The following is a 25259-nucleotide window of genomic DNA, read 5'->3' as shown; positions in this document are numbered from 1 at the left end:
GCAGTTGCTGTTCTCACATTCACCTTTATTACATGATTCCTGCCACACTACTATGTACAAGAGAGGGAACTCCCCACCCCTTGTACAGTAAGTGGTCCTTCTGTGCATTTTGTGACCATGGGGAGTCTATCCCAGAAGATCCGTGTGCCTGAGTCCTATCTTGGTGTACCTGCAGTGGTCTGGAATGTGGCAGTATTTTGTGTGCCTTTGCATCCATTTCCTTCTGCTATGTTTGATTTTATAATTAAGATTGTGGTTTAATACGGTATTTTCTGATCCTGGTGAGCCTTGCTCTGGTGTTTACTGGCACCTACATTGCATAAGAGCAACAGTATGTATTTCCTACTATATGACTGCAGTCTACCTGCATTTTTCTGTCTCTTATCAGTCTGTGCCAGTGTACTGTGAGTCTGGGGCATGGCTACTGGAAAATTGGGCAATAGCATGCTTCTTGTTGCTGTTTTGTTATTTCCATTATCAGGTTTAATTTTGTTTGTATTGCAGTTTTGGGCAAGGCATTGCTCACTGTTCTCCTTCACCCAAGTCCCTTAGGCTCTGTTGGTTCAGTTGTTGGTTCTTCCTTGAGCTTGGCACTGGTAGGTTATGTATTTTGTAGGGTGTATATCCATTACTATGGTTGCCTGTAATCCCAGGCTATAGTCCTCATGCAGTTTGTCAGTTCACTGAATGTGCCTTCTGTGCATTTTATGGCCAGTGCGTAGTCGTTCCCAGAGAATCTGTGTGCTTCAGTCTTGTCTTTATAGTGCCTGCAGTGGTCTAGATTGTGGTAATATATATGTACCTTAGCTTCCATTTCCTTCTGCTGTGTTTTCTTATTTAAAGTATTATTTAGATTTTGTTTGTTAAGGCACATGTCTACCAGTAACAGATCACTATGGTGTCTTGATTTGGCAATTGGTAGTGTGGTTTTTGAAGCAGTTTAGTCAGATCCAGATATGCCTGGCTCTGGTGTGTACTGGCACCTACATTGCCTGATACTAAGGTATGATTTTCTTGCTGTCAGACTGTAGGCTGCCTGGAATTTTTTGTGTCTCATGTCTGTCTGTGCAGGTGTGCTGTGAGTCTAGGACATGACCACTGGAATATTGTTCAGTAATAAGCTCCTTGTTGCAAATTTGTTGCTCCCATTTTCAGGTTTGATTTAGTTTGTACTACCATTGTGAACAAGGGTGATACTCACCATTCTCCTTCACCCAGTGACCTTAGGATTTGCAGTTCAGTTGATTGCTCTTTCATGAGCTTGACACTGGTAGGTTATGATTTTTATTGGTGTTTGACCTTTGCTATGGTACCCTGTATTCCAGGCAGAGTCCTCATTGCAGGTTTTCCAGTGGCACCTTTTGTTTATAGCAGTGTGCTATAGGAGGTGTAACTTGGGAAGTGGGGGAGGGTCAACCACTTGCCCTTAGTATTGGCTTGTCATGTTCACTATTGGAATTTTGTTTTTATTCATGGTATGTTATTGTGGATGGGAATTCAATATTTCTTCTATGTTCCTAAGGCAGACAATTCTAGCTTGGCTAGTCTTAGTTGGCATGGTGCTAGTTATTTATGAAGCTGCAAGTTTTGGCCATTGCTGTAGTTTCTGAGGTGTCAGTACTGCCTTCACCTTGCTTTATTTCCAGCGGCCCAGTCTGCCTGTAGCAGAATACGGTGAGATCAGAAACTAGACACCGTGTGGTGAATCAGTTTCAGGCCATTGGTTGATTTGGTTTTACTGTCCATTTTCATCTTATGTTCATGCAGTGCAGATGTGATCTAAGGTTTGTATTCACATATCCTTTCATTCACCAAGTATCCAGTGGGCTTGGCAATTTAAGATTTGGGTGAGCCTGGGTGCCTGGCATAGGTATTTGGTGTCATATTTGTTAGGACCATGTTGTAATCCTCTTGGATGACAGGCTATGGCTAGATGCACTCTTTTCTGTATCTTTTACCTGCTTCCAGCAGATTTCTGTGTTGTCTGAGGCCATTACCTTGGGATTTAGGTGTATATCATGCTCCTTAGTGCCAGTTTGTTTTTCTCATATTCACCTTTCTTTCTTGGTTCCTGCCATACTACTATGAACAAGGATTTCTACTCATCTTCCTCATGTGCACTGTATTCCTTCTGTGCTTTATATGGCCAGTGGGCAGTCTTTCCTGGAGAATCTGTGTGGTACAATCTTGTCTTGGTAGTGCCTGCAATGGTCTAGTTTGTGGTAGAAGGTTTTGTGCCTTGGCATCCATTTCCCTTACTGTGTGAGGTTCTTATTTAGATATTATTATATTTTGTTTGTTTGTGCTCATTACTGCTAGTAGAGATCACTGTTCAGTCTTTGATTTGGCAGTTGAGAGTATGATATTAATCAGACCCCTTGGTAGGTTATTCTTGCTAGTTGTTGTTGTGGATGTTCTTTCTTCTCTTGAAGACTCTCTCCACATAGGTAGATATTGCTTTGTAAGATTCCTCATTTATAAGTAGCTGAGGGAAGTCAGTTTCGGTGAAGACACTAGTTTCCAGTTGTAGGGGTAACCTATAGTCAGTGTATTGTGCACAGTCCAGGATGATGTGTTGTACTGTTTCCAGGGCTCCACATCTGCACTGTGGCGTCTCTGAAAGTCCCAGAGCATGCAGTCTTGAGTCAATACTGCCATGTCCAGTTAGGAGAAAAGTTAAGTATAATCCTGGGTTAAACCAGGGCCTTTTGTTTTTGCTTAGTTCTACTGCTTCTGGGAGAAACATGTGTGTTACTCTCCCCTTTGGTTCATTTTCCCAGGCTGCTTGCCAGTCTCTAATATACAGATCCCTCAGCCTCTTGTTGTCATCTTTTATTGTTAGGTTTCTGTCTATGTCATATCCCTCAAAGCATGAAGGACTATTCCTACTTCGGCAGTATTGTAAGTAGGTGTCTATTATCTCATATTTGATTGGTAGTTTGCCACTTATAATTTGTAGGGCTGCAGTTGATGCTGTACGGCATACTTTTGTGGTCGCAAGCAGGAAGAACCTTTGTGCTTGTGTAAGAAGCCTGTTGACTACCTGTCTTTTTATGCTGCTGGCCCATGCTCCTGCTGCATATGTGATGATTGGAAGCAGGATACAGTTGTAGTAAAGTAGCAGGGTCCGCGGTCTTATGTCCCATGAGGATCTGGTGATTCTTATTAGCTTTCCAGTTATTGTTTTCACTTTTTGTAATATATATTTCGCATGGGGTATATATTGCTGCTTGCTGTCTATTATCACCCCCAGGTACTTAAGTGAGGTTACCATTTTGAGGTTTTGGTTGTATAACTTGATGTTAGGTGGCCTTTGAATGTCCAGTTTCCCTTTAAGCAGGATTTGCTTAGTCTTGTCCGGGGAGATTACCAGTTTGTGTAGAGTACTCCAGGCGCAGAGGTCTTCAAGAATCTCATTGGCAGCTTGTTCTAGGGCCAGTCTTGAGTTTCCTTGGAGGAGGATGATAAGGTCATCTGCAAAAGCTACCTTTACAGCCGGGTGGTGTTGGCGTGTGAGCCACCCATCAAGAATCACATTCCAGCAGAGTGGTCCCAGAACCGATCCTTGTGGGCAGCCCCGCGTAACTGGCCTAGTGACAAAGCAGTCACCAGAGTAGACAACCAGGCTGCGATCTTGGAAGTAATCTACTAGCAGGCGGTAGATGGGGATTGTCACTGCAGCCTCCCGGAACCTCTCAAGGACACTTTGCCACCAAACTGTGTCAAAGGCCCCCTTGAAGTCAACCGAGAGGCAGAGGACATAAGTAGCTTCTGAAGTACTGACCGTTCTTTGCAGAGAGACAATGGCATCCACTGCTGACCTTCCCTGGGTGAACCCATATTGACAATCTGATGAGAGCTGTCTTAGATGGTAATAATGTTTTAGTCTAAGGGCTAGGAGCTTTTCCAATATCTTCCCCATGACTGGGAGCAGAGCTATTGGTCTGTATGATGTGGCCAGATTAGGTGGCTTGTCAGGGCTCTTCAATAAAATTTTTAGATTTGCTTCCTTCCAGGGCTTTGGGAACACGCCGTGCTTCAAACAAGAGTTATAAAGGTTGATAAACAGAGCAGGGCATTGGGACCAGAGTCTCTTCACAGTAGTCACTTCCATAAGGTCAAGGCCAGGGCACTTCCCTTCTCTCAAGGTTGATATTGCTTGGCTTATCTCTTCGGCAGTGAAATTATTTTCCTCAGGGGAAGCAGCATAAGTCAAGTGTGCAATTCGCATTTTTGTCTGTGATGGGCTCTCTGGGCATGTTTTATCTGGCTGTATCAATTCGTCCAGTATTGCATTAATAGAGTCCTCCCAGGTGAGGCTATCAGCTTCCCCAGCTGTGGCTATAGACTGGTAGACCTCCCCCGGTTGCAATTTTTCTGTGATTAATTTATAGACCAAGCCCCACGGTTCTGTGTTTGCAGATCTATGTACTAGTCGTCCCCAAGCATCATGCTTCTCATGGTATATTTTATTAAAATATGTTCTACGATGATGCTTGTAGTCCTCCTGGAGTGCCTGGATTGCGTCAGGGGGTCTACACTGCCTCCTGGCCTTTTGAAGCACTTTCCTTGCAGTCTTCATAGCTGCCCTGAGAGCAGTGAGTGAGTCTGTCCACCAAGGGACATAATTAGGTTTTCTGGTTCTCTTCTTTAGGTTTTTATTGCTAATTTCTGCTATTTTCCCCATTATGGTTTTGATTTGTTCATCTGTGTGGAGGTTAGAGATTGAGTTTATGTATGCCTGAGGAAAGGACTCCCTCACATCCCTGTCAAAGCCATTCCAATTTGCTCTTTTTGTTTGATATCTAGTGAAGTTGTATGATTTCCTAGCTGGGTTTTTGCATGGTTCTGAGTTTAGTTGGAATGTTATGACGGCATGGTCACTGGCAGACCAGGATGGATGCACTCTCCAATCTGATATCTTATTGCTCAGGGTTGGGCCCACTAATGTGATATCTATAAAGGACTGTCCTGTGGCAGATGAGTATGTTGGTGGATGCCCTGTGGTGTTTTTGACAACTAGGTTTTTAGAGGTGATTAGCTCTCCCAATTGCTCACCCCTTTCATCAGTGTGTGGGCTATTCCATGAACTAGAGTTTGCATTTGTATCTGTCATTATTATTAGTTTTTTGTCCTGTATTTTGTCAAGTGCAAGGTCTATGTAATTGAGGAATGGTTCTATTGCTTGATCTTGTCTTGATTTTCTCATATATAGGGAGATCAGGTAGTGTTTCCCCATTGGGCCTTCTACACAGACTGCAGCTGCATATTCTGTGCATAGGCTGTTTATTCTTGTGATTGTGAGATTGGGGTTGGCTATGGCAATAGCTGCCCAGACTCTGGTTGTTGCATTTCCTCCCTCACCATCAGTTGAGGGTTTTGACTGTATGATTCTAGTGCTGTAGGGTAGTCCCTTTACTTTTCCCTTATAGGAGTACAATTCTTGCAATCCTAAGAGGTCTATATTTTCTTCTTGTATTATTTTGGATATATCTGTCATGACGGATGATGATCGCTGGCAATTTAATTGTAATAGTTTCAGCTTCTTAACATTGTTGTTTATGGAGTTGTCAACCATAATTGGTTCTCTGTTTAATGAGTTCTTGGGCTCTTAAAAACTCTGGGCACATGGGGTCCCTGTAAGAGTGCTTCGTATCTTTATTTCTTGGGTACTAAGTACTATAGGTTCTAATACCTCTCGTGTTTGGAGTTCACATAAAAAAAAAAAAAAAAAAATCGGTCTTTTCTGTCTCTTCCCCTCGCCGCTGCTCCTCTCATCGTCTGGTGGGGTATGGACTGCCCCACTGATTATCTGGGGTCGCCTTCTCTATCATCCCTATATTTCTGCCTTTTCCTGCAGCCTTCCGTCTACTCCCCCACTCTAATTAACACGGTAACGTATACCCCACATAAATACAGTACACTATATCGGACTTGAGCAAGGAAAAGTTACCCTCCTTTCTCCCATTCCCACTGTGCTATATTAAACTAGTTCAGGGATTTCTGGCTCATGGAAGGTTAGGTATTCCCCTTAAATTCAATTGAATCTATTTATAGCAGCAAGCAAATGTCAATATCTATGAATAACTACAAGCAACAAATTTGGTAAAACAATTTTAACGCACACTAATGACTTTTCTAATGACTAATGAAAATTACAATTCAAATACACATTTATATACAAATATGTCAAATTTCATAAGATCTCACACAAATGATAGGATAAAGTTGGTCAACTATTAATGGCAATATGGCAGTAACTCTGCCTTCATTAATTAGGCATTCTCTCCTCGATCAACAAATGTTCAGTCTCACTTAGTTGATTCTTATATCTTGCATAGTACATAACATAAAATACAGTTAACATTTGTATAATGGCAATTATACCTCAATTTATACAATCAGGTAATTTCTAATCCTAACACATGAACTGTTTCGTATAGAATTTCCTTATAGAAGTCATATGCCTTTAATTAGCCATACGCTTGGTTAGCCCTAAAGTTTTCTTCTTTCTCATTAATTATTCTGATCCCCACTATAAAGTTAAGTTATACTTCGTATGCTGCCTAATTTCTCTACCTTGGAAGCAGCAATTATTCCCATCAGCGTAATGTTCCACAATTCCCTTAGAATCCCTTAAGAGTTATAAGCAACGTTTACCGATGGGTCGAGCCACTATTAACCCTTTCTTTAAAGTGTTATTTTTTTCTCTAGCATACTTCCAACACCTAATTCGCCCAACTTTATATTAACATCAACTTAATTAATATACACAATTTAACATAGCATTCTGGTTTCTATTCTTCTGCTTTGGGTATATGCACAAAGATGTGTGTATATACGGAATCAATTTGTTAGTTGTAGAGTTCTCATTATATTCTCATAATTTGGTCCACCCCCTTACAATTTCCATCATCATAATCTGTCCCTAATGTAGCTATTTAGAGTCATTGCACATACTTTTCCATTCATGCTGGGGCTCCGACTGCCAGTTCTTTTTGTAGTCTTTGAGTTATCCTCCTACAGTAAAGGTTACGGATTTCAGGGCATATGCAATCTTTTGGCATCCATGGGTGTCGTACCTTCTGGCGACACTGCGTGCATTCGACGAACCAGCTACAATCGGCAAATACGATCAGGATTTCTTGATTCCTAGGACAGCTTCATTACCATCTAACGATTTCCTCTCTATAGCCAAATCTTCACGATTATCCCTTCACTCTAACACTCCTTATAATTTCATTTCATTAAGGCCTTGGTTATACCAAGGGGCTCCCCCTTTTTTTTTCTTAATTCTCTAACTTCCACACTCACTGCTAACGTTAACTGGCAATACAACTCGCTTCGCTCTGATCACATCCCTCTCTCAATGCAATCCAACCTAAGAAGTCAAACTTGTAGACAAAAAGAGAACGGGAGGTGGGAAAGCAACACTGATGTTACCTTCTCAACCAAGTACATGTATATAAAAACAGACGTAATTTTGAAACGGCTCATTAATTTCAATTGGCAAAATCTCTTCCAACTCTCCTTAGACGATACCTTAGAAGCACTCTCGGGAACACTTCACTTTATTGCTCTTGAGGGGGCATCAAGACGCATTAAAATTTCCGGTCGGGCAAATCCCTGGTTTAGTCTACATGTAAAATACGCTTTCAAGACCAAGAAAAACTCTTCAGAAAATGGAAAAACTGAACATCACCTGATCATATTCAATATAAACAAGCTGGAGCACGGTTCATTCGATTGAAACGTCAAGCTCAGTATGATATGGTGCGATCACATTTTAAAAAAAGGAAGCAGGGTATCTAAGAAGAAATCACGTGTGGATATAATACCCGAGCACATCTTCTCAGAATGAACCCAAGCCACCTTTGGAATTCTTCTGGCAGAAAATCAAGTTGACAGTGAAGCCAACACAGAGAAAATCCAAGAAGCGATCAGCAAACTAAAAAAGACAAAAGTCTATGCGGAACTTTCAAATCAGTATCGCTAGAGATGACGTTAAAGCCGCTGTGAATATCCTCAGGAATAAAGCCACAATTGGGTATCATAAATTCCCGCTCTTCATGATTAAGATTAGCAATTTATACATCATAGATCTTCTCCACATTTCCAAAAATCTTAAAGGAAAACCACTTTCTGAGGATATGGAATACGTACTTCGTTTATTGTTCCAAAAAATAACCATCCTAAATTTGCCAAAGACTACAGGCCTATTGCCTGTAGTCTTCAAAAGCCTATTGCCTGTATTCACTTCAAAAAGTATTTGAGACATCTATTTTAATAAAACACGGACTAACCAACTATTTCTACCTATTTATTAGCACTTTACAGATATATAAAGATATAAAAGAACTGTTGCTACTTTAAAACTTCTGGATCAATTTGTTTCTTTACGTTACCACAACTTGCTTTCTAAGCAACAGCACTTCTAATAATTGCCTAAAGGCCAGAGGTGCGAGCAATGCGTACCCAGTTCAGTGACAACTGTACTTCCCTGGGGATCAGCAAGCTTAATTAGTTGAGGTAAGCTGGGGGAATGACACAAGAAGGGATGCTGCCGTCCCCACACTGTTATTGAATGTATTAAATTATATGGTTCATTTAGGCTGCCTGTAGCTGCTGGTGACATGCTAATTGCGTTCTACATGAGAGAACCCTAACGCACGCGACTGGTGTTGGCATAAGAAACCGAAATGGTCGTACATACTTCGTTTCTTCAATGTGTATTGCATCTACTATCGGAAACCGCAGCAAGCTATGCACCCGACATGTCAACAAGAAACTGTTCAGGCAGGGAGACGGTCGGTAATGGTCTCGGGCGTCTTCAGCTGGCATATGTTGGGACCTCTGATACATCTAGACGCATCTCTGAATGGTTCAGGTTACGTTTCCATCCTTGCAGACCATCTGCATGTTTTCATTGTCATCGTGCATCCACAGGGCAATGGACTCTTCCAGCATAACAATGCGCCTCCCCAACAGAGCCGTGGTGACTAGCATTAGCTAATGATAAACCATCATCAGACAGGTCGCAGAAAGGGATCGATGTGAATGGAGAATACCTAAACCATTTACTATTTGCAGATGACATTGTGGTCATAAGCCACGATCCCACAAAATTAGAGGAAATTCTTAATCAGTTATTCAGAGTTCGTAAGGATTTCGGACTAAAGATGAATATGGCTAAAACAAAAGTAAGGATGAACAAGTATGCCACAGAAAGGGAAATAATCATTGAAGGAGAAGTAAATGAAAACTTGGAGTCATATACTTATCTGGGACAAGTCATTAGCTCTAATAGTGATAAATGGCTGGTAGTCAAGAGAAGAATAAATTTTGGATGGATAGCATTCTGGAAATATAGTCACACACTGAGGAGCAATATCCCAATTTGTCTGAAACGTAAAATAATGAATCAATGTATACTCCCCACCATGACTTATGGAAGTGAAACTTGGGCACTCACCAAAAGAATGGAAGAGAAGCTGAGAACTACACAGCGAAGAATGGAACGAATTATATTGAGAATCAGACTGTTAGATTAGAAGAGAAACACATGGATTAGGCAGCAAACTTAAGTAAAGGACATCCTTATCAAAACTAAAAAACTAAAATGGTTTTGGGCAGGACACATAGCTGGAAGACATGACGACAGATGGACTGAGAAAATAGCAGAATGTACCCAGAGGAGTTAAGAGAAAACCTGGAAGACAACAACGGAGATGGAAAGATGAAATTCATGAGTTTTTGGATAGTAAATGGATGGCCATTGCACAAAACAGAAGGAACTGGAAAGTTGCTGGAGAGTCCTTCATCCTGCAGTGGATTGAAAATGGCTGATGATGATGATATCATCATCTATAAAATAGTAATAAAAATATAATTTTTTACTAATATAAATTTTATATACAATATTGATTCCTTACACAGAATGCCAGAGGAATCTTACAATACATTGTTTATACAAGTCATTTTTTTAAAAGAAAAACAAACTAAATAATAATTAATAAAGAAAAACAAAACTAATAATCAAACCCTAAAAATGAAGAGGTAATTACAAAGAAAAAGGACTACAATTTTAGTAGAACATGAAATGACATCCGCTAAATAAAATCGGCACTTATATAAATGTCCTTTACAAACAGCAAGAGAGGACAAGATGCCATCGCGATGTCCCTTGTCTATACTCCACAGGTTGATGTCAATGTTGACCGAGTTGAGAATATCCAGAGTCACATTTGGCAAGTGTCTCTTGAAATTCTGTAACCGCTGGAGCCTTGAGCCCAAGGAGGGGATGGTGTGGAGATATCTGGCAAACGCCAACGAACCGTTCCAGATATTGGTATGATCATGCTTAGCTGAGCACAGATGAAGGAATGCCTTTATTTTAACACATGGGCTCTGTGGATTGTGGGCGTATATTGCAAGTTGGAGATTAATTGTCATGTATGAGACCAGACATTGGACCAATTCAGCACCCAGAATTCGAGGGCACATAGTTTCCTGAGGCTGGTGGGTGGTGTCGCCGAGCAGACTTCCGCGGCATCGGAGAGCACACTACAGAAGTACGGTGCAAGGTATTTCTGATTATTTGCTTATTGTTCGTTTTGCAGAGATCTATTTTCATTCCCCAGAACGCTCTCCGGGCTTTGGAATACTGAGCTTGGGTTTATTTTTTATAGGTGAGGTTGGCGTCAAGGATTACTCCGAGGAATTTGACACTGTCTGTGGAAGTCAGAACATCTGGCAATTCCAGACGTAGAGAAGAACTAGTATCAGCAGAGGTCGTCCGGATTTGCTTAAAGATGAGGTAGTTTGACTTGTCTGTATTAACTGACAGGCCAAAAAATTTGGCATACTGATAGAATGTATTTAGGTAGCTGTTTACAGATTCAGATGAGGTTTAGCTTTCATAAAAAAAATAAATAAAATTGTTGTAATTATTTTAGGGAATAATATTTTGCCTTTTTGCTTTTTTAAGGAACAATATTGGTAGAGCACGTTTGCTCGACGTATATTTTATCTTCCAACGAAATTTCCAGAAAATATATCAATCGATAGTGGTTTATAAAATAATTCGTTATTGTGTGGGTAAAGTAATGTGCAGCCATTATCAACCCACTGCAGGATGGAAGCCTCCTCAACAATTCATGTTGAGGGAAATGGACCATAATCTGCCACGCTGGTCCAGTACGGGTTGGCAGATTGACCGCATTTAGCAGTCAGGGGCTTCAACTCCGGTCTACTCAAAGAACGTGTGCTACTGCACTTTCGCTCCTGACCACTCGGCTACGCAGGCCACATTATGTGGGTGTAGTGGAGAACAATTTCTGCTTCTAATACGTAATTGTCTTCTGAAAATATTGGCAAGTGAGCTGCATTATAAATTGGAAACATCATCGTATAGTTCGTCCTTGAATGCAAATAACGGTTCCATTCAACTGACTGGATGTTTTCACCTTTTGTAGATGTCTTATTGTGGAAAGTTCCTCGCAGTAAAATCAATCGGCAGTAGTCCTTTATTGTACTTAAAGTAATTCGTTATGGCGTGGAAATGGAATCAGTTTTTGATTCTAATTGATGTAAGCACTTCCCAAATTTCCCAAAGTGGATCATATGAACACAATGTAACTTAGAAGATGGTAAAAGAGTTGATAAATGATTGGTTGATTATTTGAACGGACTCCAGATGGCACATTCGAACAATATATGAACCTGGATGGTGAATTTTTTCAGCTTGTGTACTAAGGAAGAATTTCTCCTCTTATGTAGGATGGGGGTGAAAAATTAATTGAAAAAGGCTTAAAAATGCACAAAATGAACAGAAATTTCTGAAATTTGAAGTGGGGAAATCAAAGAAAATACTTCCGGCTCCAGCTGTGGCGACTTTCAGCTCTATGGATAGCTTTAAAATTATAGAATTTATTAGTTGAAACCTGAACCTGGTAAAAACTAGGTTCAGTTTCACGAAAATAGAGTGGACCAATAGGATACATTATTATAACACCTGTTATTGCGTTTGTCATTAGAAATTGCAAACTCCGTCAATAAGTTTATTTTCATTTCGCGTTATAGTAAGAGGTCCATTAAAAATCTGGAGCTATTTTTAGCATTTTTAAAATTTATTCTAGAAAATTATTAAATATCTGAAAGGTACTTTTAGATTCCAATGAAATTTATAAGAAATTTTTAAAAATACCAAACGAAAGCTGGTTTGACAGTAATATGCAGCGATGTCTATGGATCAAAGGATGCTCAAGTTGGAGAAATTAAATTTAAAATATTAAATTTAGCATTACCCATTTAATCCAATAGAAAATCCATTATCCATCGCATCAAATGCTTCATAAACATCATGAAAATTTTATATTGTATGTTTCTTCACTGAATATATAATTTTATATGCAATATATTTTGTCATCCACTTTTTACAGGCCTTTTCAAGGAAAATTGGAGACCAGCTAGAAAGTACAAATATTTCACTCTAAGAAAATCAGTCAAGAAGAACCACATCAATGAAAGGTACTCGGAATAACCTTAAAATATCAACGATTTAAACACAAGAAATGGAGAAGAATGCATGTAGTATCACTACACTGTCTGGTCTAATTTAAAGATTGAAATTTGCAAATGGAGATATTGATAGGTACCACTAACGAAACAAATTTCTGTACCGTAAGTGAATTCTACAGTTAGTGCAATTGTGTGTGGTGGTAACGCATGCAAGTGTTCTCGTCGTACAATTAAAAAATAATAATAAAATTAAAACATCATTACAAGCTATGCAATTCAGTTTTTTCTATCAGCTCACCTCAGAATGAAGATTTCGAAGAGAATTCAAGAAGAGAAATCTTTCACCTGTACAACCTGTGAGAAGAATTTTTCTTCTTCACGTGCTCTTAAACTACATGTCAGAGTCCATACAGGAGAGAGACGTTTCCGCTGTCAAAATTGCGAAGTGCAGTTTGAAAAATCACGAGCATTGAAATCCCATATGCGAGTGCACACAAATGAGAAACCTTTCAGCTGCCAGAAATGCGAGAAGAAGTTTAAAACATCAGGGGAGGTGAAATCACATATGCGAGTTCATACAGAAGAGAGACCTTTCAGCTGTCAAAATTGCGAAAAGCAGTTTAAAACATCAGGAGAATTAAAAACACATACGCTAGTACACACAAAGGAGAAACCATTCAGCTGTAAAATTTGTAGAAAGAAGTTTTCCTTTCCAGGGTATCTGAAAAAGCACCTTACAATTCACACCGGGGAGAAACCTTTCAACTGTAAAATTTGCGGAAAGCAGTTTTCCTTTTCAGAGAATATGAACAGGCATCTTAGAATTCATACGGGGGAGAAACCTTTCAGCTGTAAAATATGTGGAAAGAAGTTTACCGCTTCAGGGGATCTGAAACTTCATCACAGAGTTCATACAGGAGAGAAACCTTTCAGCTGTAAAATTTGTGAAAAGAAGTTTAACCTTTCAGGAAATCTCAGAAGGCATCTTAGAATACACACAGAGGAGAAACGTTTCAGCTGTCCAATATGTGGAAATAAGTTTCCCACATCAGGAAACCTCAAACTTCATCACAGAGTTCATACAGGGGAGAAACCTTTCAACTGTGACATTTGTGGGAAGAAATTTGGCAATTCAGGATATCTCAGAAAGCATCTTAGAATTCATACAGGGAAGAAACCTTTCGGCTGCAAATTTTGTGGAAAGAAGTTTTCCTTTGCAGGGTATCTCAAAGTGCATCTTAGAATGCATACAGGGGAGAAACCTTTCAGCTGTTCAATTTGTGGACGGAAGTTTTCCGTTTCAGCGAGTCTCAAAAAGCATCTTAAAATTCATACATCAGAAAAACCGTTCAGTTGCCCAACCTGTAAGAAGGAATTTTCCAAACCCGAAACTGTGAAAAACCACATGATCATGCATACTGAGGAAAACCATTCAGGTGTCTAACTTAACCAGTATCATGCACTTTTTGCAATGTATTATATTCAAACCTTGAAATATCTAGAGATATCTCTCAAATTATGCTTTTGAAATACTTATTAATTGGGCTTCTGAGAAATGAAAGAAGATATTTCTCGGTGCATGGTGTTGCACTAAAGATTTTAAGCACTCACGGTTCACACAGGAAAACCATTGGTGAAGGTACCACAGATTCCTCATTTTCAGGAGAGCTGTAATAATATCAGGTGACAACAGTTAGTTTGAAATTAATGGTAAATGGCAAGAGGGCTTGATCTAAAATGTCAGCAGCATCCCATAATTTATGGTTATGTCTTCTGGAAGAAAATTGTTTAATGTGAGTGCTTTTTGACCTAACGTTCATACGAAGATAGCGTTGGAAACCAATGTAAAAAACGTTTCCCACATTGCTGATTCATGTGAAAATATGATTTAGTGTATATGATGGAAACTGTTATGTTCTATTCCATGGCCAGTTGATACTAGTATGCAAACATGTTATCCTGATAAAAGGAGCCTATCAGCATCATATTTTGAAAACTATAAACATTTTTGAATAATAGTGAACACTATTCTTAGTCCAACTCCGGCATCCTGCACTTTGTTCAAAGTGAAACATTAAAATTAACAGAAAGTAGTATTTTCTCTGTTTGCCTATTGTATGCGTTTTCCATTGACTCTATTCAAAATATAAATCCATTTATATTTTGACTTTCAACCATTTCTTTGTAGAATAAAAGAATTATTGCCTTCAGTAAAACAAATCAAACAGTATAATACAGATACTATAATAATACAGAAAATAAGATGCACAAAGAATTTCACAAAGAATTTTCACTTTGCATCTTATGAGCAAAAATTATAAAGTTAAGAATGATGATAATAAATCAAGTTTTCTTTATAACAATGTGCTTCTTTCTTACCCAAGGAAATCATTTTATTTATTCCTGTAAGGGCAGTGCAAATCAGTTCTCGTTTTAGATGATGGGCTAACCACACTTTGACAAAACTCTGCTTTATACTCAAAAATTGCCCAATCACCACTTTGTAATCACCGGGTTTGGCTGTTTTTCGATATATTCTTTATCGTTCACTGAGTATCATAAAAAAATCTTTGTTATTGTCACTTTAATTAAGAAATTGTAATCAAGACGTAGGTTAATCATCCCTTAATAGAAATTTACTGATTTACTCATAAGGAGCAATTGACACTCCCTGCAGCCCATTCCTTTATCCTTCAATTGATTTCATATTGCACATTATTACTGGGAAGTTTATTTTACAGAATTTCTAAAAAGTGACATGTTGTCATGGCGATTTAGCAATATTATACAACGTTTTAAGCTTCGAATAACCCAAAATCTTTAATTGTGTTATTTATACTATATTTGTGTTGTAGAATGTCCAGAGACTGGGAAGGAATCTTCTAGTAATTCTTGGTAATCACAGTGTTGAATAGAAAGATGAGTAGGTCATTAATTAGTTTAAACGCGTAGAAACAAATTCAATAATTATTAATGACGTGTTAAAACAAGAACAGATTATATCTGAGGGATTTGTTCGGAATACTCTAGTTAAAAGGTTTGCTTTGAATAAGGTTTATAATAATAAGAAGAGTCTTTATTAACATAAATTATATACATTAGTGATTCCTTCCACAGAAAGCCAGAGGAATCTTACAATACGTTGTTTATAGGAGTGAACAAACACAGAGTTAAAGTACATCGAGAATTTACATAAAATAACGAATAAAAATTATAATCAAACTGTAATGGGAAATAAAACGAAAAGGGCTACAAGTTGAGCAGAACATGAAATGACATCGGCTAACTCGGACTGGAACTTCCATAATTGTCCTTTACAAACGGAAAGATAGGCCAAGATGGCATACCGGTATGCTTTGTCAATACACCACAGGTCGATGTCGATGTTGAGCGAGTTGAGAGTCAGTCAAGCCAAAGTATTTTATTATTTTTTGGCGGTCTCCAGGGTTTCCCCTATTCGCCACTGAAAGTAATCTATACATTGTGTACAATTTTGAATGATTAATTATACATAAAAATAGTATATAAATGATGGTACATAAATAAATACTGGGCTTCGGAGTCCAGCAGACCGATCAATACATCAGGTAAGAGTAATCCAAAGAAACAGTCTAGCATTTTACTGAACCTCAGGAGCAAGAATTCTTTTCCTCCGTTTAAACAATTTCTCTGCATAGGTGGAGAAGGCAGTATAATATTCGGAACAGTTAACCAATCTTGGCAGTTCGGAGCAGTCAAATACATTTGTGAGAATTTGAAAGTCCAGTCTTAAATCATCGTACAGAGGACAATGAAACACGAGGTGCTCGACAGTTTCTTGAGCACCACAACTACAGAGAGGAGTGTTACTTAATCCTAGTGTGAACAATTTAAAGTTGAGACTTCCATGACCGGTATATAAAAACGTAACATATAAACCAGGATTGAACCAGTCCATTTTCTTGTCGTAATCAACAACCTCGGGAAAAAACTTAAAGGTCTCCCTACCCAAAGTAGAGGTAGACCAGGTATTTTTCCACGCTGTACAACATTCATTTCTCATTCTTTTAATGTCTACCTTTTCTTGCAAGTCAGTATTATACGTTATACCATTTACAATCGCAGGAACATTTTTTCTTCTACAATATAAAAGATAGTGTAACATTACTTCATATTGGATTGGCAGTCGATGACTGAGGACCTGGAGAGCAGCTGTAGAGACAGTTCGACAAGCTCTACTTACAGCGAGAAGAAAGAATCTTTGTGCTTGAGTAAGATATTTTTGAACAAGGGAGTTACCGATTCTGTATCCCCAGGCCCCAGCCGCATAACACAAAATTGGTATAAATATACAAGAGTAGTATAATTTAATGGAAGATTTCCTTACACCAAAAGTACTCCTGGTAATCTTAATAATTTTATAGGTCATAGCTTTTATTTTCTGAAGTACATATTTTGCATGAAAATTAAGATGGTCGTCAAAATAAATTCCTAAATATTTATGCTGCAGAGTGCTCCTAATCATTTTTCCATCCAACTTCACAACAGGTGGTCTATTCACATCAAGAGAGCCCTTTAGCAACATTTGTTTTCTTTTATTAGTCGAGATTTAGTTGAGGTTATTGTAGGATATGTGCTGAAGGACAATAACCAGAACATGTTAATAAGTATATAGAAGTCTTTTGTTTTATTCGAAGTAATTGATGCCTTGTTTATAATTGTTTGATAGGGCAACGATTAATTATATTTTGGATGGGAATTAGAAGTGATCGATACCTGTTAATAATCAATTTAATAAGTTAATGAATAAGTAATGAATTTTGGAAAGGAATTACAGGGAATAAGAAAAACGACAGTAGCCATCAAAATGTTCAAGTAGTTTTTTGTAGAATTTGGCAGTGGCATGATTACCCGTATTGAAGAAGGTTGTAAATTATAATCTGTTAGAAAAGGGGGTAACAATTTATCCAGAAATTAAGAGTATAGCAGTTTAATCTAATTTTGGAGTAAGAAATTGATTTTATAATGGAAAGAGAATGTTAACAAATTTTTGAAAGTTATTTGAGCTCAGGTGTAAGGAGGAAGAAACATTATCAGTTCTTGAAAGGGGAATTTTGATTACGATATATATCAGACTCATCTACTTATATGTAGATGATATTAGAATATCTTGTCATGTGTTTGAGTTTAATCATTTTGGTTTTGATGTATTTGTGTAAATATGTACAATAAACTAATTTTTATATACAACCTTTGCGTATTTTTGTTATTCTGAACACCAGCCTATCCGAAGGGAATTAAATACATCAAAAGAGTAGTACCCGAACCTGAAATTTCTGAGTAGATGTGTAAGTCAGGTGTGCAAGTGGGGAGTTTATTTTAAAGGGGAACTAACCAAAAAGGATAGATAAAATTATAATTAAAATACTGTCAAGTTAAATAGGAGACAGATAATATATACAAAAAAAAATTTTCCAAATACAAAAAAAATATATAAAAAAACCAAACTCCCACATTACGTTATTCGGACGAAAATTACAATTTTAAGTGGTGGTGCACTTTGTTTGAATACCGCTGTATTAGGCATAGCAGAATGGTATGTTTGGGCCTATGCACAAAAATTGTGAGTGCTATATCATTACAGATGCACATTTCGAAGCATTTCAGGCAGGGAGAGGCAATTGATATCGTCCTGAAGTCAGTCGGTATTTTCACATGAGCCTTCTTGGGAACTGCCATGACTGTGTATGACAACCAACTTGAAACAGCTGTGTATACTTGAGTACTTTGTTGTAGAGGCGAGTGAGCTCTCTGCTAATGAAATAAGCAATTTTTAGACTAAAAGTATTGCATCAATTCCTGTGGACCTTGTTGCTGGAGATTCTAACTGGAATGCAACCAGTCTGATGTTTGCTCGTCATATCCATACGAGACATCCTCGAATCGTAACCGCTCTCAGATATAATTTTGGAGACTCCACTACATAGCACAGGTGGCTATGCTGGCATAGTTATGCATTTTTGAGGAAAGAGGTTTGAGCTTCAGTTCTTAGCCCTTAGTCTCACAGTATGGCATCACCAACAGGCCTCTAGGCCAGTTTTGTGATTTGGTGAATTTGGCATTGTAGTATTATTGTTGGCATTTGGGCCCATCAGTCCTAAAGAAGCATAAAATGGATGCTTGGTGTGATTTTGAAAGGCTTACTAGGTAGGCCCTAGTTCCTTCAGTATCGCCTCTATTTGTTCAACTTTTGTCAACGGATTCATCCTGACCTAATCTGCTGGATAATTGGCAATTCCGTTTTCTGATCCTAGTATTAAGTCTTTTCGTGCCAATCAAGTTGCTCTTGCTGTTTTTGGAATGCCATTGGCTTGGAGATGCTTGCATCAGTGCAAGTCTCGGGTTGCTGTGCTTCGTTCCTGTCTGCAATCTCAGAGTCCCATTTTGCAGATTTTGGCATAGCACTATAGGCGCTGTCTTTAGAGAGGAAGATCTGAAAAACATACAGTGAAAAGCAATTCTAGAAATTGCAATTGAGATATAACTGAAAATTATATGATGCCCTTCTCGATTTTTTGATTCATATATACGAGACGAAGACAATGGAGCAGTTATTGTAGATGATAAGAAGTTAAAGGATGGAGTGTGTGACTTTAACAGAAGGAGTGACAGGATTATGAGCGTCGAACTGGAAGTGGGTGGACACTTGGGTACAATAGTATGGCCGTATGGCCCGCAAGTAGGATGCTGGGAGAAAGAAAAGGACGGTTGTGGGATGGAAATGGATCAAGTGGTCATGGAAATATTTGAGAAAGGAGGTTGATTGTTGAGAGTGATTTAAATGGACATATAAGAACAGAGAGCAGAGCTGTTGTTGTTATTTGGTTTTTAGGAGCATTAGCAACTAAGGCCATATTGCTCAGGGAACATGTGGTTGTCATGCACTGACCTTTCCGCATCCCCCGTATTTGGCGGTGAGGGACCTGAACTCCGGTCTAATAAGAAGCGTGTGCTACGCACTGCTGCTCCTTCCCACCTAGCTACGGAGGCGCCTTAAGAAGAAGCAAGAGTGGAGATGGAAGGGTGTATGGAAGTTGAAGTATTGGGGAAAGAAATGGAGAAGGGTAGAGAATAGTAGAACACGCAGTGGCATTCGACCTGGCAATAGTTAACGCCTTCTTCGAAAAGAAAGAAAGCCAGCTGATAACATAAAAGAGTGGGGAAAGGATAACCCAAATTCACTAAATCATGTGCTGTACAAAGCGTCTAAAGGAAATGAGAAACAGCAAGGTGGTAAACAGAGAAAATGTGTCTGCACAACATAGATTGCTTGTGGTCGAGTGGGAGGTTGCAGCGGACAAAATTAGGAAATTTTCAAGACAGAGGGAGAAAAGGATTAAATGGTGGAGATTGTGAAAGGATATGTAATAAGAAGCATTGTATTAGGAATCTGTTTGCTTATTATGGTATTATCAATTAATCAAAAATAATATTAATTTTATTAAAATTCATTTTTAATTAAATTGTATTTAAACGGAAATCATGATCCAGACTAGAGCTGTGAAGCAAAGACCAGAGACTAGCGAGAGTGCTGTGACTAGGCGGAGAAAAGGTGGGGAAGATTCTTCAAGGCATCACAGTCTCAAAAAATGTGCGAAATATGAAATATTTGCGGACTTTCTAAAACAGGACATAGTCGAGCCAAGGAGGATGCCTTTGTATGTGCTAAGTGTCTAGAGTGTCAAAAAATTAGGCTCAAACTCAGCGTTCTCATGGACGTATATGAGAGCTTGAGCTGTATATTAAATGCACTCGAAGAAATTAATATGAGCTCACTCATTTGCATCAGGCAAAACAGAGGAAATCTTCAACGCAGGATGGGCTAGTCCCAAAGAACTAGTTATTGCTGGTGACTGTTTTTGGGATGACTGTTTTCTACAACAACATGTTCGAGAGGCAACCAGAGGGAGTAAGACGCTTGATCTGATTATCAGCAGTGATTATTCATGCATTAATAATATGCAGATAAAGGAACCACTGGGAGAGGAAAATGCCATCAAGGCTAAAGGGAATGGATTTTGCTTTTGTACAGGTGACTACAGAGATCTCAGAAAGATTCTAATTTCTGTACAGTGGAATCAACTGATGATGTTATCAACGTTGAATTCTAAATGGGAAGCCTTCAGGGACTTAATTTTGGAGGTTACTGGGCTCTTCCTTCCAACTAAGAAATAAAGTTCAAGTATTAGGCCTAAATGGAGGTCAGATGAATTAATGAGGCTCGTGGCAGTGATGAAGAATGTGTGGGATGCATATAAAATATCAAGTGACCCAGAAGCCTACGTCAGGTATAAACTAGTCTGTAATCAAGTCATAAAGGGGGTTAGGCAGGCGAAGGCATATTACGAGAAATCTCTTACAAAGAAAAACAGCAAAGAATTGTTTACTTATGCAAATTCTAGAAGGAAAGGGATGAATCAGATCGGACCAATTAACATAGATGGGATGACTATTCATGATCATCCTCATGTATTTTGCATCTACATTCACACATTCGAAGTTATACAATGAGATGAGTGCCAGAAGTTTACCAAATGCCAACAGGGAGATAAGTGTTTTGTAATAACTGAGAGTAAATTTTAGGAGGAATTGTTGAATTTAAACACAAGGAAGGCACCTGGCTTGGACAGGATCTATCCAGTTATATCAAAGGAGGCAGCAAAGGAAGCAAGCAAACCCTTAGCCATAATTATGAGTTTCCTTGGACTCAAGGCAGGATCTCATGGATTGGAGCTGTGCAAATATGTAACCTTTTCACAAAGGGGATTCAAAAGGTCACAAAAGTAACTACAGACATGTTAGTTTAACTTATTTTCCCCTGAAAATAGACTTGCAGGACTATCTGCGCAAGACTGCAGTAATAGTTTAGACAGAGCACGAGTTTGTGAAATGGAGGTCTCGTCTGACCAATTTGATTGGATACTATGATGTGGTCACAAAGGAAGTGGAACACAAATATAAATTTGATATCATATACTTGGATTTCAAAAAAGCTTTTGATACTTTTGCACATTAGCATTAGCATTAGTAGAGGCATTTGATGCAAGAAAGCAAGCTTATGCAGCATCAGCCAAAAAAAAAAAAAAAAAAAAAAAAAAACCCACTTCCACTTCACCCCTCTGTTCGTTCAAAATACCTGTCCAGCTGAGCCTTAAACTTATTTAGGCTATCAACCTCCAACACAAGGGATGGCAGTCTGTTCCACCAACCAACCACCCGTTGGCTAAAGGCAAATTTCCGCACGTCTATCCTACATCTGTCTTTCCTCAATTTGAATTTATGCCCTCTCAGGTGATTTTTCTCAGCTAGAGGAAGAATCCCATCAGCATTGAGCATGCTTAAACCATTCAAGGCTTTATACACCTCTATGAGATCACCTCGCTGGTGCCCAGTCTCCAGACACTGTAATTTGCAAAACTTAAGCCTTTCTTCGTAAGAGCACCCCTTTGTTCCATTCACTAATCTTGTTGCCCTTCTCTGTACTCGTTCCAGCAGCTCTACATCCTTCTTGAAATGAGGCCTCCAGACCTGTATACAGTACTCTAGGTGTGGCCTGACCATCGCCTTATACAATGGAATAATCACCTCCTTATCACTGCTGGAAAAATTCCTGTATATCATTGACAATACTCCATGAGCTACTCTTGCAGCCCGTCTGCACTGCTCAGAGAACTTCATATCTGCCTGCACAACCACCCCCAAGTCCCTTTCATTCTCTACCACTGTCAGTGTAGTACCACAGAGTTGATACGTTGCTCTGGGGTTGCTGTTTCCCATGTGTAGTACTTTACATTTGTCAATGTTAAACTTCATTTGCCACCTCTCAGCCCATCTGCTCAACCTTTCCAGATCCTGTTGCAGCAGCATAATGTCAGTAGTGTCCTTGACAACCCTGCCAACCTTTGTATCGTCTGCAAACTTGGACATTAAGCCCGATATACCATCATCAATATCATTTATAAATACAGAAAACAATAATGGACCCAACACTGAGCCCTGAGGGACTCCACTAATAACATCAGTCCACGATGAGCAGTGTCCATTGATTACCACTCTCTGTCTTCTCCCCCTCAACCACCCCTTTATCCATAGCAGCAATTTGCCTCCAATGTCACACTGCTCCAATTTGTGTAGCAGTCTTCCATGTGCAACAGTATCAAAAGCCTTTCTAAGATCCAAGTATATAATATCAAAGTTATTCCCTGCATCCAGTTCTTTTGCGACTGCATCATAGTATCCTTCTCCCCCTCAACCACCCCTTTATCCATAGCAGCAATTTTCCTCCAATGTCACACTACTCCAATTTGTGTAGCAGTCTTCCATGTGCAACAGTATCAAAAGCCTTTCTAAGATCCAAGTATATAATATCAAAGTTATTCCCTGCATCCAGTTCTTTTGTGACTGCATCATAGGATCCAATCAAGTTGGTCAGGCTAGACTTCCCGTTAACAAAACCATGCTGTGTCTGAGCTATAACTGAAGTCTTGTCTAAATGATCCTGCAGTGCTTCTTTAACCAGTGCCTCCATTAATTTTCCTGGAACAGAAGTTAAGCTCACAGGTCTATAATTACTTGTGTCAGCCTTTGATCCTCCTTTGTGAATTGGGGTCACATTTGCACATTTCCAGTCTATGGGTACCTCCCCTGAGTCCAAGGAAGCTCTCATAATTATGGCTAAGGGTTTGCTTACTTCCTTTGCTGCCTCCTTTAATATAACTGGATAGATCCCATCCACCCCGGGTGCCTTTCTTGTGTTTATCTTCAACAGTTTCTCCACCACTTTACTCCCAGTTATTTCAAGATTCTGTAGCTTACTGCTAGAGTTGAATACACCTCTGGCATTCATTCCCCTCGCTGAATAACTTCTCATGTGTGAATGTCGATGCAAAATATTCATTTAGTTTGTTAGCTACCTGAGCAGGATCATCAACAGTTGACCCATCAATATCAAGTGGACCAATCTGATTCATCCCCTTCCTTCTACAGTTAACATAAGTAAAGAACTCTTTGCTGTTTTTCTTTGCATTCCATGCCAAGGATTTCTCGTAATCTGCCTTCGCCTGCCTAACCTCCTTTGTAACTTGGTTGCAGATCAACTTGTATCTATCATAGGCTTCTGTGTCATGTGTTAATTTGTAAGTATCCCATGCATTTTTCTTTTCTGCCATACGCCTCATTAGTTCATCTGACATCCATTTTGGCCTAAACCTTGAACAATATTTCTTAGTTGGTATGTAAAGCCTAGTAGCTTCCAAGATAAGTTCTTTGAATGCTTCCCATTTGAATTTGCTGTTGGTAACATCATCAGTTGGTGCCACTGTATAGAATTTAAATACTGTCTCAGTCCATCGTAGTCGCCTTTACGGAAGCAATAACCCTTCCCTTTACCCCTAATGGTAGTTACCTCTTTGAGTAAATCCCACTTCAGCACACTGTGATCACTGCCACCTAGTGGTTCATTTATCTGCAGATTCTTAATGCATGAAGAATCACTGCTGATAATCAAATCAAGAGTATTCCTCCCTCTAGTTGCCTCCCGAACATGCTGATGTAGAAAACAATCATCCAATAAATCCGCAAAAGCCTTGCTAGTGTGTGAGTGACCAACCCACAAATTCCAGTCAATATCTGGGAAATTAAAATCTCCCATTATAAGACTCTCTGATTTACTGGCCCACTCTATTTCCCTGTACAGTTCCTTATTATACTCATCAGAGTCATTAGGATTATAGCACACTCCTACTCTCAATTTTGATCTCCCAATGTTTATGTCACACCAAACTGACTCCACACTGCACTGCCCAGCGATGTCGACTGGCTTCACTTCCTTGGTTTTTATGTGTTTCTTAACTAATAGCATAACCCCTCCTCCCTTCCTATCCTGTCTATCCTTTCTGTAGACATTGTACTCCCCAAATTGCAGTTCTGCATCCCTTATATCTGTGTGACACCACGTCTCTGATATCCCAACAATATGTGCCTTCGATGTTTTGAGCAATACCTCAAATTCGTCAAATTTATTTACTAAACTCCTAGCATTGGTGTACACGCAAGTATACCTGCACCTGTTTCTATTCTTAGCTACCCTAACACAACCCATGTGTTTACTTGTACCGCAATGGCTCCCAGCAGTCTCTGAAATACCATGCATCTTGTTTTTCAGGCTTCTGCTCATTCTAATAGAAGCAGTGCAAGAATCTCTTTCACCTCTGCCAGTGGCTACTGTCAATCTATTGGTCTTTGTCTCCCCCCCAAGCTAGCAGTTTTCCGACCCACCTAACACTGCCTCGATAGCATCAGCAAATATTCTTGCACCCTTTCTACAGCAGTCTGTAGACTTGTACAGCAGTCTCCCACATGGGAGACTGCTGTACAAATGAGAGAGGTGTGGCATTAAGGGTAAGTTGCTACAATGGATAAAGGGACAGTTGAGTGGGAGACGACAGAGAGTGGTAATCAATGGAGACTGCCCTTGGTGGACAAATATTATTAGTGGAGTTCCCCGAGATCGGTGTTTGGCTTACTGCTGTTTTGTATATTTATAATACTTTTGTATAGTTATCAATGTTGCTTTGTATATTTATCGTGATATACCTTCATCAATATAATTGATGAAGGTATATCACGTTTAATGTCCAAGTTTTCAGATGATACTAAGGTTGCAGGATTGTTAACGACAGTATGCTACTCGAACTGGATTT

The 25259-nt window shown here is 39.1% G+C and overlaps 1 protein-coding gene across 1 annotated transcript in view; it reads left to right on the top strand.

The window, feature by feature from the left end:
• LOC150079759 (uncharacterized) overlaps window positions 1–13963 on the top strand; it is a 40096-nt gene extending 26133 nt beyond the window's left edge. Inside the window, exon 2 of the mRNA XM_090383224.1 lies at window positions 12787–13963. Coding sequence (XP_090239350.1) covers window positions 12787–13963 — 1177 coding nt within the window. The remainder of the gene's footprint in view (window positions 1–12786) is intronic.
• The last annotated feature ends 11296 nt before the right edge of the window (window positions 13964–25259 follow it).

This window comes from Mastigoproctus giganteus, chromosome 10 (assembly GCF_048544385.1).
Source record: "Mastigoproctus giganteus isolate SK-2022 chromosome 10, ASM4854438v1, whole genome shotgun sequence".
NCBI lineage: Eukaryota > Metazoa > Arthropoda > Arachnida > Uropygi > Thelyphonidae > Mastigoproctus > Mastigoproctus giganteus.
The sequence above is the reverse complement of the archived record's forward strand: the minus strand, read 5'-3'. Positions and strand labels throughout refer to the sequence as shown.